The 12,261-nt window shown below is 41.2% G+C and overlaps 4 protein-coding genes across 4 annotated transcripts; 1 reads left to right on the top strand and 3 right to left on the bottom strand.

Moving 5' to 3' along the window:
* Positions 1-546: 546 nt before the first annotated feature.
* LOC108594421 (Golgi phosphoprotein 3 homolog sauron) lies at positions 547-4,200 on the bottom strand. Its single transcript, XM_017979593.1, has 5 exons — positions 3,352-4,200; positions 1,797-1,924; positions 1,618-1,736; positions 1,382-1,557; positions 547-1,270 (listed from the first exon to the last, which is right to left on the bottom strand). Exons 1-5 carry the CDS (start codon positions 3,568-3,570, stop codon positions 1,022-1,024), a joined length of 891 nt encoding a protein of 296 aa, XP_017835082.1. The 5' UTR covers positions 3,571-4,200; the 3' UTR covers positions 547-1,021.
* Positions 4,201-4,512: 312 nt separating this feature from the next.
* LOC108594420 (protein C10) lies at positions 4,513-4,937 on the top strand. The gene has a single exon (XM_017979592.1). The coding sequence runs from the start codon at positions 4,567-4,569 to the stop codon at positions 4,915-4,917; it is 351 nt and encodes a 116-aa protein (XP_017835081.1). The 5' UTR covers positions 4,513-4,566; the 3' UTR covers positions 4,918-4,937.
* A 63-nt stretch (positions 4,938-5,000) lies between these two features.
* LOC108594419 (tudor and KH domain-containing protein homolog) lies at positions 5,001-7,656 on the bottom strand. Its single transcript, XM_017979588.2, is given in 6 exon segments — positions 5,001-5,795; positions 5,860-5,966; positions 6,022-6,846; positions 6,954-6,985; positions 6,987-7,325; positions 7,396-7,656. Coding segments are annotated over 5 exon segments (1,722 nt in total). The 5' UTR covers positions 7,275-7,325; positions 7,396-7,656; the 3' UTR covers positions 5,001-5,325.
* A 1,652-nt stretch (positions 7,657-9,308) lies between these two features.
* On the bottom strand, positions 9,309-12,252 carry LOC108597652 (GATOR complex protein MIOS). Its single transcript, XM_017984310.2, is given in 8 exon segments — positions 9,309-9,504; positions 9,572-9,600; positions 9,602-9,640; positions 9,642-10,064; positions 10,124-10,649; positions 10,706-11,540; positions 11,596-11,847; positions 11,903-12,252. Coding segments are annotated over 8 exon segments (2,505 nt in total). The 5' UTR covers positions 12,225-12,252; the 3' UTR covers positions 9,309-9,425.
* Between the last annotated feature and the right edge of the window lie 9 nt (positions 12,253-12,261).

The following is a 12,261-nucleotide window of genomic DNA, read 5'->3' as shown; positions in this document are numbered from 1 at the left end:
TATGATAGCTGAAAAGTAATTGAAATTTAGTTTACAAAATTATTTCACGTGCTTTAAGGTATATGTATATGGTATTATATTTATTAGGCCATTAAATATCTAAAATTATTATTATTTGACGTGCACACATTTTACATTTACATAAATTTAAAGATTTCTTTTATTTGTTTTTATCTATTTCATTATTAATTTTTGTTTTATATGTTTAGAAAAGTTTTTTTCGATTTTAAATGTTCCCGAAATTCAACAATTTAAATAAACATTGCCTATGATGTCCCCCGATTTTTTCTTTTGCTTAACTCTCAGTGTAACTGTGTGTGTGTGTGTGTTTAGGCGTGTCTATGTGTGTGTAAAAGCAAATCACATTAAAATCTTCTATATAGACTTCGTTTTTTCTTTTTTGTAGACAGGAGACACAGCATTCCAGCACAGACTGTTTACTGATTTTCACTTAGAATTAAATGTTATTGTTAAATACAAAAACTCAGCTTGCAGTTGAAAATACATAATTATTGTTATCTTTTTTGTTTTTTTTTTTTTAATATATGTATATAATATGTATATAGTTTTTTGTTTTGTTTTCGTATTTGCAGTTTAGAACTTAACGGATGAATTTTGATTTATTGTTTGCCGGAACAATTTACAGAGAACACAACTTATGGAATAACACGGCAATCAATTGTTGTTAAAAATTCAACTATTAGCTAGCATTTCGAATTAAAAATTCTTGTATTGAAAATTGCGAAATGACATTTAAAAAAATAAGAACAAAACAAATTAGAACGCATGATTTGCTTTATCTTGATTTCATCTAGGCGGGCTTTTATAATATTTATATATAACGTTTTCTTATAGCCAACGCCAGATTTATACGCTTACGTTTAAAATTAACTGAAGGAAACTGGAATTGGTTACTCCAATTCGTTATGCAGACAAGCAGCAAATGTTTGTATGTGTATATGTGTGTGTGTGTGTGTGTATTTGTGTGGTGTGTGTGTGGAAGGGGAATTGCGTTTTGGACCTATTTCGTAAACGCCATAAAGACGGCCCACAGTATTTCGTTTGCATTGGGTTTGGCTGCCTCCGTTTCAAAGTCGAGATCGAGCAGTTCACGCACACGCTTCATGGCCACCTCGTAGTCATCGTCGTTCAACGGCGCAAATGCATTCTCAATAACGTCACTGGCATGCGCCAGGAATATCAAAGCCAACATACGTTTGTCCATGCGCTGCGGATCGTTCACCCATTTTGAAAGCACCGAGTCTTGTATCTTTAAACAATGCATATTAACAATTAGTAAGTTATCGATAGCATCGATAGCAACTAAGCACCATCACCAGAACTTAAAATATAAAGCAATAGCTAGAGAGATTGGACTCACCTTCTTGACCAAGCGACACTTGACCACATTATCGCTAAGCGGATGTGTCGTCATATCGAATAGCAGAAAGTTTTGTTTCTCCGTTGTGAGCACACCCTTCTCCACAAGATTCTTGGCCAGACGCTCACGCACATTTTTAAGCTGATAGCGCAACTTTAAAGGATTCCAAGTTTCACCTGCAAACAAAACATTATATAATTAAAATATGTTTTTACATTAGGGATGCCATTTGTTACCGCTTAGATATTCAATCCAACTTTGCACTGTCTCTGGTGGATCTGTTTCCTTAATGTGTTTAAGCGCCTCATCCAAGAGCACATCGCCAGTTTGCTGATCCGATTTCAATATGAGCTTTCTGCAAATTAAAATTTGTTTAATTGACAGTTTGTTGTTGGCAACTATTTTTAGACTTTACCTTGTGCACAAGCCGCGTCGTCGCATGCCGGACTTTTCAATCATGACACGCCCACGCAGTCCGAGTTCGATGAGAATGCAACCGCGCAACCCGCTTGATATGCAATCATTCCAGAACGATGTGTAACCCTTCAAAAATATAAATATTTTATTATAATTGACGTTTATAACTTGATAGTTTCAAGTCAAGTTTAAAATAAATTTAGGTCATAATACATAAGTCATTGGCATCAAACTTGTTTAAACACAAGCGGCGAGACTGTGTCATAAATAAAACATGCATATTTATTAACATAAGCAACAACAAAATAGCGGCAAGTTCGGCTATAGAATACGTCATGCTGAGAGCTTGCTGGGCGGGCAACAATGGGTTAAAGATTGTGGCCAACAGCTGTAAAAACTTTGCACAGTTGCATTTACTTAGAGAAAAGAAAATTTTAGGGCAAGACTAAAAAGAACACTAGCAGCTCTTGTTAAAAACTACTCTTTAGTAGCTGAGTCAGCCGCTGATTTTAGATAGTACAGCTATTGATAGCGCTTATCAGTGTTTTACACTCAGCTATTAATTATTTTGGGTTTGTTTCTTTTCTAACCAATATATTTAATGACGTTTATGAATTGATAAGAACAATGGAAAGCAAACGGAACAACTTCCTTAAATAATTAGCTAAATGAGAAAATGTTTGTGATAAGCGCAGAAGCAGAAGAACACACACAAAGAGCAGCAGCAACAACAGAAACAGAAGCAGCGACTAAAGCAAAAAGCGACACGTCTGAAGTTCTTGAGTGACTGAAGATTGCCAACTGGCGAAGCGGAGGGGCTTGTTGGGGCAGTCGCAAATACTGCGGGCATAACTAAAAGTAAAGTGAAATACAAATAGAAAACACCCGCACTCACACACACAAACAAACAGACACACACACACACATTGTTGCTGCAGCGATAATACGTACGTTGTATAAAAATGAGAATTAATGAAGGAGGCACGTTTAATGGAAATGGAGACATAGGCAATCAACAATTGCCTCCAAACATGTGCGCAATTTATGACTAGTACAACAAATATGCAAATAAAAATTATATTAAATGGCAAACAATAAATTCTTACACTGTCACTGCTAATATTTCCTTATTTGGGGAAATTTTTCTGCGCTGCTGATCCTCTGCTGTTAAAAATGTCTTTACTAAATTAAATTGCGATAAGCCACACACATACACACACAGACACACACACACATGTCGGCAACAAAGATAAACTCGTTTTGTAGCTGGTAAAAAGCGCAAAAGAAGAGTTTAAAAATTTATTGCACAACAACAAAAGGTGAAGAAGCTCTAACATTTAAAAAGCCCACACATTGCACGTCAATGCAACATCAAGCAAACTGAGCCAGTGAGCGCGCTCGCTCAACGGAAGCTGCTTATTAAAAAAAAAACTTGAAGCTCTGTTGTCATCTCAACTAATACAGCGCAGATAGCAAGTGCGAGCGCTTTGACACACTTTTGAGCCATGCTTCCAAAAAAATTAAAAGTTGTTTGCTTTTTACAGTTAGCTCACCTCTTTATCCTTGAGTCCCAGCAGCAAGACCTCCTCCATAAGCGTAAGTCGTGTCTCCTTGGAGTCACCATCATCAATGTTATCCTCCTGATCGCGATTGCTGTCGAGCGCATCCTGATTGTCATCTGGTGTATTGGCATTCAGTCCGGCAGCGCCTCCCTCGGCTCCATTCTCGCGCGTCTTGACTGCGCGCCTAACCAATCCGTCGGTGCGATTCATTCTGTGTTCTTTGTGGTGTTGTTTTTTGTATGTGTGGCACAATTGCTGCTGCCGACTTCGCTGCTGCTGCTGCTGCCACCTGACTCTGCCACTGACGTTGTCACTGCCTCCGTCTTGTTAATCTCTCTCTCCCTCGTTGTGTGCACCTATTTACTTATTTTATGTTTGTTGTTTCTTTTTTTTCAGCTATTGTCGCTATTATTTTTAACTTTTTCTCGCACTTTTCTACACTTCTTCTTTTCCTTTTCCAACTGCGTCGTCGTCGTTGTTTTCGTTGTTATTGTTGTTGGTGCGTTAAAACTTTGTAATTTATGTTCACAATCTAATCAAACAATTTGATAGCACAATACTAAATGCACGTTGGCATATTTTTACTATTATATATTTCTTAATTTCTTAAACACTTGCGCATTATGAGCTTTTGTAATTTATATGTTTGTGTCTTTTCTGCTTCGACGTGACATTATTTTTTCCCCATCTAGTGTTGTACAACGTCGCACCCGCTGCACTGAATCATAAGCCACGATTTAATTGCTTGTGGCAATGTATTTTGCTGACAGCTCAACAATTTTAATGAAAATTACACGCACAATTTTTAGTTTTAGTTTAACACGTGTGCACTGAACTGAACTTGCACCTGCTCAATATAAAACTGCTAAATTTATGCAAAACAGCTGTTATTTGATTTTACAGCACTGTTATCGTAAAGTGCTCGCTCAAGTGAACGAGTAGTTCAAGTGAACGCGCCCAGTGCTCATATAAATTACAAGTTATGTTAAATTTGCAGGTAACTAACATTATTTTGCAACAGTTTGTAATGTTAATGCTAAAAATGTAAATAAATCTGTAATTTAACTAGAGAACACCTATTTTTTGTCTGTCAGCTCGTTTGATCTACTAAAATAATCGATTTAGTTGCGATAATTTATGCAAAAATATCGCTCATCGCTAGGGCTAAATAGAATTTTGTTTATTAATTAAAATTGGTATAAAAATATGTCGTACCTGGCCAGCTTTAATAATGAGAGCGCCAAACAAATACTGATGGATATAATACGCACCGTTAACCAGCCGGACAACTCCAAGAAGCTCTCCGAAGCAAAAGCCTCAGCTGGCAAGGAGATGATACTCATGATGCAGTACGTATTCCCATTGGTAATGCAGCTGCAGCTGGAAGTGATCAAAATGCATGGATTCCCTGGTAACCGCGAAGGTCTGGTGCAGTTCTCGCAACTGATAAGAGAGATGGAACGCGATGATACGGAGATAGCAAGGCTACGCAGCCAGATACGTGCAATATATCTGCCCCCAATTGCTATTAACACTACCAACGATATACTCATTTAATCGTTGAATAGCAGGAGTGGGTAGAAGACTGTATTAAACTTAAGCTATAAGAAACGAAACAATCTTTTGTAAATTTTGCATTTTTCTCAGTATTTTTACAAAATGTTATTAAACAAAAAAAAAAAAGCAGTGCAGCAAATGTTTAAACAATGCTTAGACGCTCTGCTTAAGTAACATGGCAATTTGTAATAACAATAAATGTGTTCTTTGTTCATAAGCTAAACAATTGCTTCTTGTTGTTGATATGCCGAGAGATAAATTAGACAATTCGTCAATTCATACTTAAAATTAATTGCTTATGATATATGTAGTCAAGTGAGCTGCTTGTTCACAGTTTGTGTCAAAAGTTATTAACAATAGAAGGGCGTATCTATACTAATAGTAAATATAGTAAGTAGCAGTTGTAAGCTAACGTGTCTCTACGTTGCCATTCTGCACATCAACTGACGATAGCTTGAGTGGATTAATATTGCTGCTCAGCTCATTGCCATTGAGCTTGTTGTGCTGCAAGTGTTGCAGCTGTGTGGCAAAGTGCGCATCCTCTGCGCTAGTATCCACATCTGTGGTCATGGACAGCGACATGGGTGAACGTGGTGTGAGCGGCGTAGTGGAGGCGCAAAGCTCTTCAATGGTGGAGTCGCTTTGATTGGAGGGTGTGCTGGAGCGTGAGCGTACAGGATAAGTGTCATCCAAAGGCAAAGCAAATCCTTGTGTTATCATTAAATCGCCAATGTTCAGTTCTGCGCCCTCTGTGGGATCATAGAGCTCCACGCCAGGCAGCGGTGTGCCCTCCTTAACAGCGCTGCTGACGGCGCCTGTGGGCTTGGGACGCTCCTTGTAGGTAACTACGCGTGCTATGAGCTTGCGCCAGTGGGCAACTGCATACCAAAATAAATAAATAATTTAATATAAATAGATTGAAGAGTAATTTGCAGCACGCACCCTCTGTCAGCTCCTCGAATCTGGCTATGGAGGACTTTTGCCAGGTGTTGGGCTCCTCTGTTATGGTAGACTTGACGTTAGCCAAGAAACATTCCACAGCTTGGAATCTAAAAATACAACACTATGAAATAAAACCAACTTGAAGCTCAGCTGCGTGTTTACCTGAGCGTAAGAAAATCTGTGCGCAGCTCACAGATGTCTGCTGGCGAGATATACTCGCTATCGCCATAGTCCACAAAGTATAGATCAATGACCTGCTCCTGTGGATTGTATTGATTGGGCATAATGTCTACAATTTCAGCGCGATACCATTTCTCATCAAATTTGAACATGGCAGCCACAATTTGGCCCACATAGGGCGTTGTTAGCTTATGCTTTGCGCGATTCTCCAGCTGGCCGTAGTAGCTGGTCATTTCCTTGACCATGTCGTCCAGTTTTTTGGATTGCGGTCCTACCAGCTGCACCCAAAACTTAGTGGGTGATGCGACTGCTGACACATATACCTCCATGGGCTTGTCATCGCCACGAGCGGCCATCAGCTTATCACGCGGCGGCTGCGAGCTAAGCGATGTTTGCGAGGAGTACAAGCTGGAGCTGCCCATGCTGAAGCTGGTGGGTGAGCGGCGTGGCTCACGTTGCTGCTCCAGCTCTTCCATAGTGCGACGCGACTGCTCATCCTCCTCGATCTGATCCTCAAGCAGCTTGCGCGCTATATTAACTTGCTTCTGGTTGCCCACCAGGCTCACCTTGGCCTTGCCTTGGCGTCCATTTGGATCAATGTTTAGCTTGGCCAGCGAACTGCGACTGATATCCTGCAGCAGTTCACCATTGCGTGCATTTAGCTTGTTGGCCAAACGCTGTGGTATTTGCAGTTCCACTTTGACTATGGGCGCACGCTCGATCTCTCTAATGAGCAGCGCACGCGCTGCTTTAACCGCCTCGGGCTGACCGGTAATATCACAAAATTTGTGTGCATTGTCCTTGTCACTAAAATTAAATATGAGAGTCAGCTCAAGTTTAACAGGCACGCTGCTAACTTAACAGCGTTGTGCGATCCACTGTTAGTGTTATGTTGCGTCCACTGTACAACTTACCGTAATCTTATCTTTGCGCCCGTTTTCTCTTCCAATTTGCTTCAAGTTCGCACCCGCACGTCCAATTATTAACGGCACATGGTCATTGTCCACAACAATTTTTTGACAAATTTCCTTTGCTTTCTGCTGCGTCTGCTGCTGTGGCTTGGCATTTATTGCGGCGTTGCTTTTGTTGCGCGGCTTCTGCTGCTCATCCGTGTCCTTATCCTCATTGCGTGACTTGAAGTAGGCATAGAGCATGGCGCTGCCCAAAGAGCAGAGCCCAAAGCCCAGCAAGAGTTTGTAGGTGGGCGTGCCGGCAAAAGGCGTATTGCGCAACATTTTGTTTGCTTTTATAATTCTTAACTTTTGGGTTTTTTATATTATGTCAAACTGCAAGGGGATGAAAAGTCATTAGTAGTGCACTTAATAGAATTAACGGTGAATGAAATCAATAAATTACGCGCACTTGCACTTGAACTTGATTAAAGCGTGCCGCTCGCTTATATAATCCCGTTATCACAACTTTTGACAAATTATTTATGAAAATTTACCTAATGCAAGTTGTTGCTTTTATTTGAATTTTCATACAATGACAGCACCAGACACAAAATAGACTTGCAACACTGCACTACAAAATTATAGCTATCTCTATCGCTCTCGCTTACAAATGCCAGACACAGCATCAACAACAAAAGTGTGTTTGGCTAAACAATTATTAGTGTAATGACAATTAATGCAAAGTAAGCTGCGAGCAAAAATAATTTTGTAGCACAGTGTCACATAAAAAGTCATAAAATTTGCATTGCGGCTATAGCAAAAAACTTATTTGTAACATTTACAGTTTGAATTGAAGCTTTTTACTTTGTTTAAACAAGTTTATGCATGCGCCTGCTTAGACCGGTTCAACGCAAATATTTATGCATTATTATTATTATAATTAATCAATGTATGTTTATAAACACAAACACACTCACATAACAATTAAAAGCAAGTTAACCTTGATATTCTGTTTGTTGTTTTTGTTTTTTATCGCTTTGGTTTCGCTTTGCACCATAAACAAACGCTTAAATTCAATGAAGCGTTTTATTTTTATTTTTGCATATCTTTCTTTTTCGTTTTATTAAGCTAATCAGGCAGCTTTACACCGTTTGCTTGTCGTTCGTTAACTGTTGCATGTATTTAAAATTCAAAAGACTATTCGGCGTTCAATGAATGGCGTCAGCTGTTTACATGCGCGCACTCTCTCTCTTTCTCTCAATTGCTCTCTTTGCTGTTGGGTCACTCTCGCTCTCGTTATTCTTTTTTGCGTGTTGTTTATTTTGCCGGCTATATAAACAGCAATTAGCAGTTGAAGTAATGAATTAACAACATTGCAAACAATTGGACAGGTTAGCGCTTTAAAGAGCGAGAGCGAGAAAGAGGGCCTACATGAGCTAAACGCTAAATTTAGTTTTGTGACATAATAAATCGTAAGCCGTTCGTTGACTATTGCTTTTGAGCTTGCTTCTTCGGCACTAAAGTTAACGGTAAAACAATGGTTTTTGTAAAGTCATAAAGGTCATAAGCCAATAGATAAAAATCCATAGGCAGCAACAACGCAAACAAACGTAAATTGAATTTCTGTTTGCTTTTTGGCAATGTTTCAAATTTTCGCACTATGCTTTGTTGTTGCTGTTCTTCTTTAGCTAAATATAATGCACAACAACAATACACATCGACGTCATATTTCAGACAATTTTAATCTGCGAAGGTATTTTAGTAGAAAACATCAAAGATTCTCGCGTAGCTATTATTAAGTCTTTTGTACCAAAAGCACATGTGATTAGTTTAAGAATGATCCTAAGCAGCAACAAGTTAGCCTAACAGCATGTTAACACTTAACATTGCTGTTAATCCTGGTTACGGATTGCAGCTTTGCTGTAGAGGCTTTAATATTGTATTTTTATAATTTTGCACTGTTGTATTCTTTTGTAATTTGGTTTACACTCACGAAACCTGTTGAGCATTATCTCAATTTGTTTTTGTCACGATTAAGTCACGCGTTCAGCGCTCAGCAATAGGCACGCTTCAAGGTTTCTCTTTCAATGCACAATACACGGCTTATTAACTAAGCTTTTCGCTTATTTTCTTGTTACAGCACTTACATTTAGTTTTAATTAGTAGCTAAACACAGTTTTGTAATTTATTAAACAGTTTAGGACAGTGTGTATTTAATTTACGAAGAGCACGCTGACTTTGCATCATAGACTTTTTGGAACCGTTTCGACTGTTCTGCATGAAACGGTTAACCGCTTGTGCATACAGCTGGTTTGCCAAAAGTGGCGGCAGGGCAATAACAACAAGCGCACTTATTTCAAATTTGTAATAAAGCTTAACGTATATTCAACAGAAAATGCAAATTGAGCAGCTAGGCGCTGTGGGTCATGTGTTTTGTTTTAAACTAAAGCTAAGTACAATGAACACTTTGCAGTATAAGGCGCGTTTATATGGCTATGAAATATCACGCAGAGAATTATCCAAATCAAAGCAGCGACAATTGCAGGAAGAGACAGGACACTCGGAATTTTGTCTGTAAATGAACCAATAAATGTATAAATAAAATTGTAGTTTGTGTATTGTTTTTAAGGACGACGCACTTGAACCACTGCATTATATGCTCGGTGTGGACCGCCATGTCGACATGTCTGGCACCAGGAGAACCACTTAGCTAAAAGGTTTTGTTTGTGCGGCGGCATTGGCATCGCTGCTGCTGTGCATCATGGTGCCCATATGCATCAGACAGAGTGCACAGCGTGGCAGTGGCTTGCGGCAGCTGGGGCAGGAGCTAAGGCGATTGGTGCTGGTGGTGGTACTGCGTGGACGCGGCTCGTCCAGCAGCGCATTGGACACAGACTTGCCACAGAAATTGCAGGCCAGATAGACGGTGCGTGAGCTGCGCGCCGAGGCGCGTATTTGCTCCAGTTTTATGTCCAGCTCAGCGCGCTTCTCCCACAAGCCCCAGCTGTTGAGATAATCCAAATAGCTGGCAATCCAGTACTGTATGCGATTATCCTGAAAATGTTCCTTGCGAAAATAGTTGATGGCCACCAGTGCAACAGTTTGCACATCCGAGCTGGCATCCATATAGGCCTGCAGTAAAGATTGCAATTAAAACATAAACTTTAAAAATAAATTGGTTTAGTTAGTGCCTGTAGTATATTAATGCCATCCAAGGATTCGCCAGTGAGCAGCAAACCATTAAGATCGCCGCGATCTATAGCACGCTGTATTTGCTGCTTTATATAATCCGCTAGCTTTGATTCCGATAAATATTTACAAGCAAATGCGACACGATCAGCCAGTGAAATGCCTTCCTCCTTTAGCACAGGCTCAAAGTTATCCTGCTCCATGGTGAGAAACGAGAATATGGCACGCAAATGCGCATCCTGTATTTGCAGATTGGCGCTGGAACGCTGCTGCCGCCAGGCGGAGCTACAGCGATCCGCATTGAAGCTGGACAGCGCTATGGCTGTGATTCTATACATGCTAGGATCTCGCACTTTATCCGCAGCACGACTAAGAATATTGCAGGCGGCAAGCAGCTTAAGATGGAAGACACATATCATGGCAGCGCGACTAAACTCCTGGCGCGCATAGAGCTCATCAATAAAGCGATCCAGGTTGGCATCACTGCACCAGCCACAAAGCTGCAGCGCTACGTCGCGTTGTTCGCTGCTGCAGTTGGAAAGAGAGTTGAAAATCCATTGCTGAGCTGCAACTTTGCAACTTACCGATAGCTCAAAAGCTTGCTGGAGTTGTTAATGCCATCGGGCCATTGCAGCAGCTGCGTTTCAATGCGCGCGCTGGCCATTAACGCCTCCGAGGTGTGTCCCAGCTGTATGCCCAGCGTGCTCTTCAAGCCAAGCAAACGTCCCTCGCTATGCACATTGCCCAAAGTGTGCCACACATTGCGCAAATATGCAGAGAGTTGCGGCTGCGGCTCCGACGCTTTACGCTGCAGTCCATAATTCTGCAAGGCACGCTGACGTGTCTGCTCCAGCAGATCATCCTCCAGTAGCTCGCGCTCTAAGTAATCCAAGCTTAAAGCGTTGTCAGCGTTGTTTGTCGATGTCTCTTGTAGTGGACGCTGCAGCAGCAGCGGCAGCTTGCTGCGATTGTTGTAAGCTGTAAGCAAACTAACAGGTAGACGAAAGTCCAAGATGTTGGCAGCATCGGCAACAAGCAGGGCGCGCTCCACATCACGCGGATGCCACGCAAGGCAATGCACAGCATTGAAATGCAGCTGACTGGGAATGGGACTAATCTGACGCTTTACATGATAGACCTCGCGACTGTTCGCACAAGTTTCCACGCAGCGTATGTCATAGAGTGTTATATAAGGCGATTCACGCTGCACGCTGGACAGCAAGGCACTGCGACTGGGACACCAGCCAATTTGCAAATGATTGCGTGAGGATTGTATTTGACGCAGCGGACGCTCCAGTGCACGCAAGTCCCACAGCATAATAAGCGAATCCACATAGCTGCAGAGATAATTGCCATTGGGTGCCACCGATAATCCTTGTACGGTTTTGGTTTGTATGCTCTGACAGCTGGCGTTGCTTTCTGCGCAAGGAAGTGAAAGCTATTAACATAAACTATATAATGTGTTTGCACCTACGTCTCAAATCAAAAAGCTTTATAAGCTTTTGGCTCATGCCCGCTATGAGCATGCGATGATGATGATCCCAGCAAAGCGAATTCGCTGCTTCGCCAAGACCAAAGAAGTTGGCATCTACCTTGGGCACACCCTGCTCTATATCCCAAATGGTAATGCAGTAATCATTGCGATGCTTATCATGTCCCATGGCCAGCAATTGCGCATCCTGCTCATTCCACGCCAAACAGGTGCTCATGCGCTGTTGACGCGGCGCTGTGAACAACATTTGTTGTTATTAAAGTTAAGCTGTTTAGCTTGTTAAACTCACTGTACTCCCAGCTGCTGTCGTAGCTATCGCGAAAATTGCAAATGCCTATTTTGCCATCGGCCAGACCTACGGCTATAATGGGTTGCTCACTATTATAGCTGGCAGCTACGCAGCGTGCATATTGATAACGCGTTTCATTAGCCAAATAATTTACCGCTATGTACGGCAGGCGGCTTGGCTGCTCCGGCGTTGTTGTTGTTGTTACAGGCGCCTCATCCTTGTTTTTGCTGCGCACTTCGTATAGATTGATTTCCTGACCCCAGCTGACGAATTTATTGGGAAAATTGGGAAACCAGCTGATGCCATGTATATTGCCGCTCATGCTTGCAGCTTGTTAAAATAGTTTTTGTTGTTTTTGC

The sequence above is a fragment of the Drosophila busckii genome, unplaced genomic scaffold (assembly GCF_011750605.1).
Source record: "Drosophila busckii strain San Diego stock center, stock number 13000-0081.31 unplaced genomic scaffold, ASM1175060v1 hic_scaffold_37, whole genome shotgun sequence".
Classification (NCBI taxonomy): Eukaryota; Metazoa; Arthropoda; class Insecta; order Diptera; family Drosophilidae; genus Drosophila; species Drosophila busckii.
This window is presented reverse-complemented; position numbering and strand designations above follow the sequence as displayed.

Coding starts and splice junctions, on each gene's coding strand:
- LOC108594421 (XM_017979593.1), bottom strand. CDS start 3,570: ATGAATCGCACCGACGGATTGGTTAGGCGCGCAGTCAAGACGCGCGAG. Junction 1,925..3,351: donor TGGGACTCAAGGATAAAGAG/GTGAGCTAACTG, acceptor ATATTTTTGAAG/GGTTACACATCGTTCTGGAA. Junction 1,737..1,796: donor CGACGCGGCTTGTGCACAAG/GTAAAGTCTAAA, acceptor TTTAATTTGCAG/AAAGCTCATATTGAAATCGG.
- LOC108594420 (XM_017979592.1), top strand. CDS start 4,567: ATGTCGTACCTGGCCAGCTTTAATAATGAGAGCGCCAAACAAATACTG.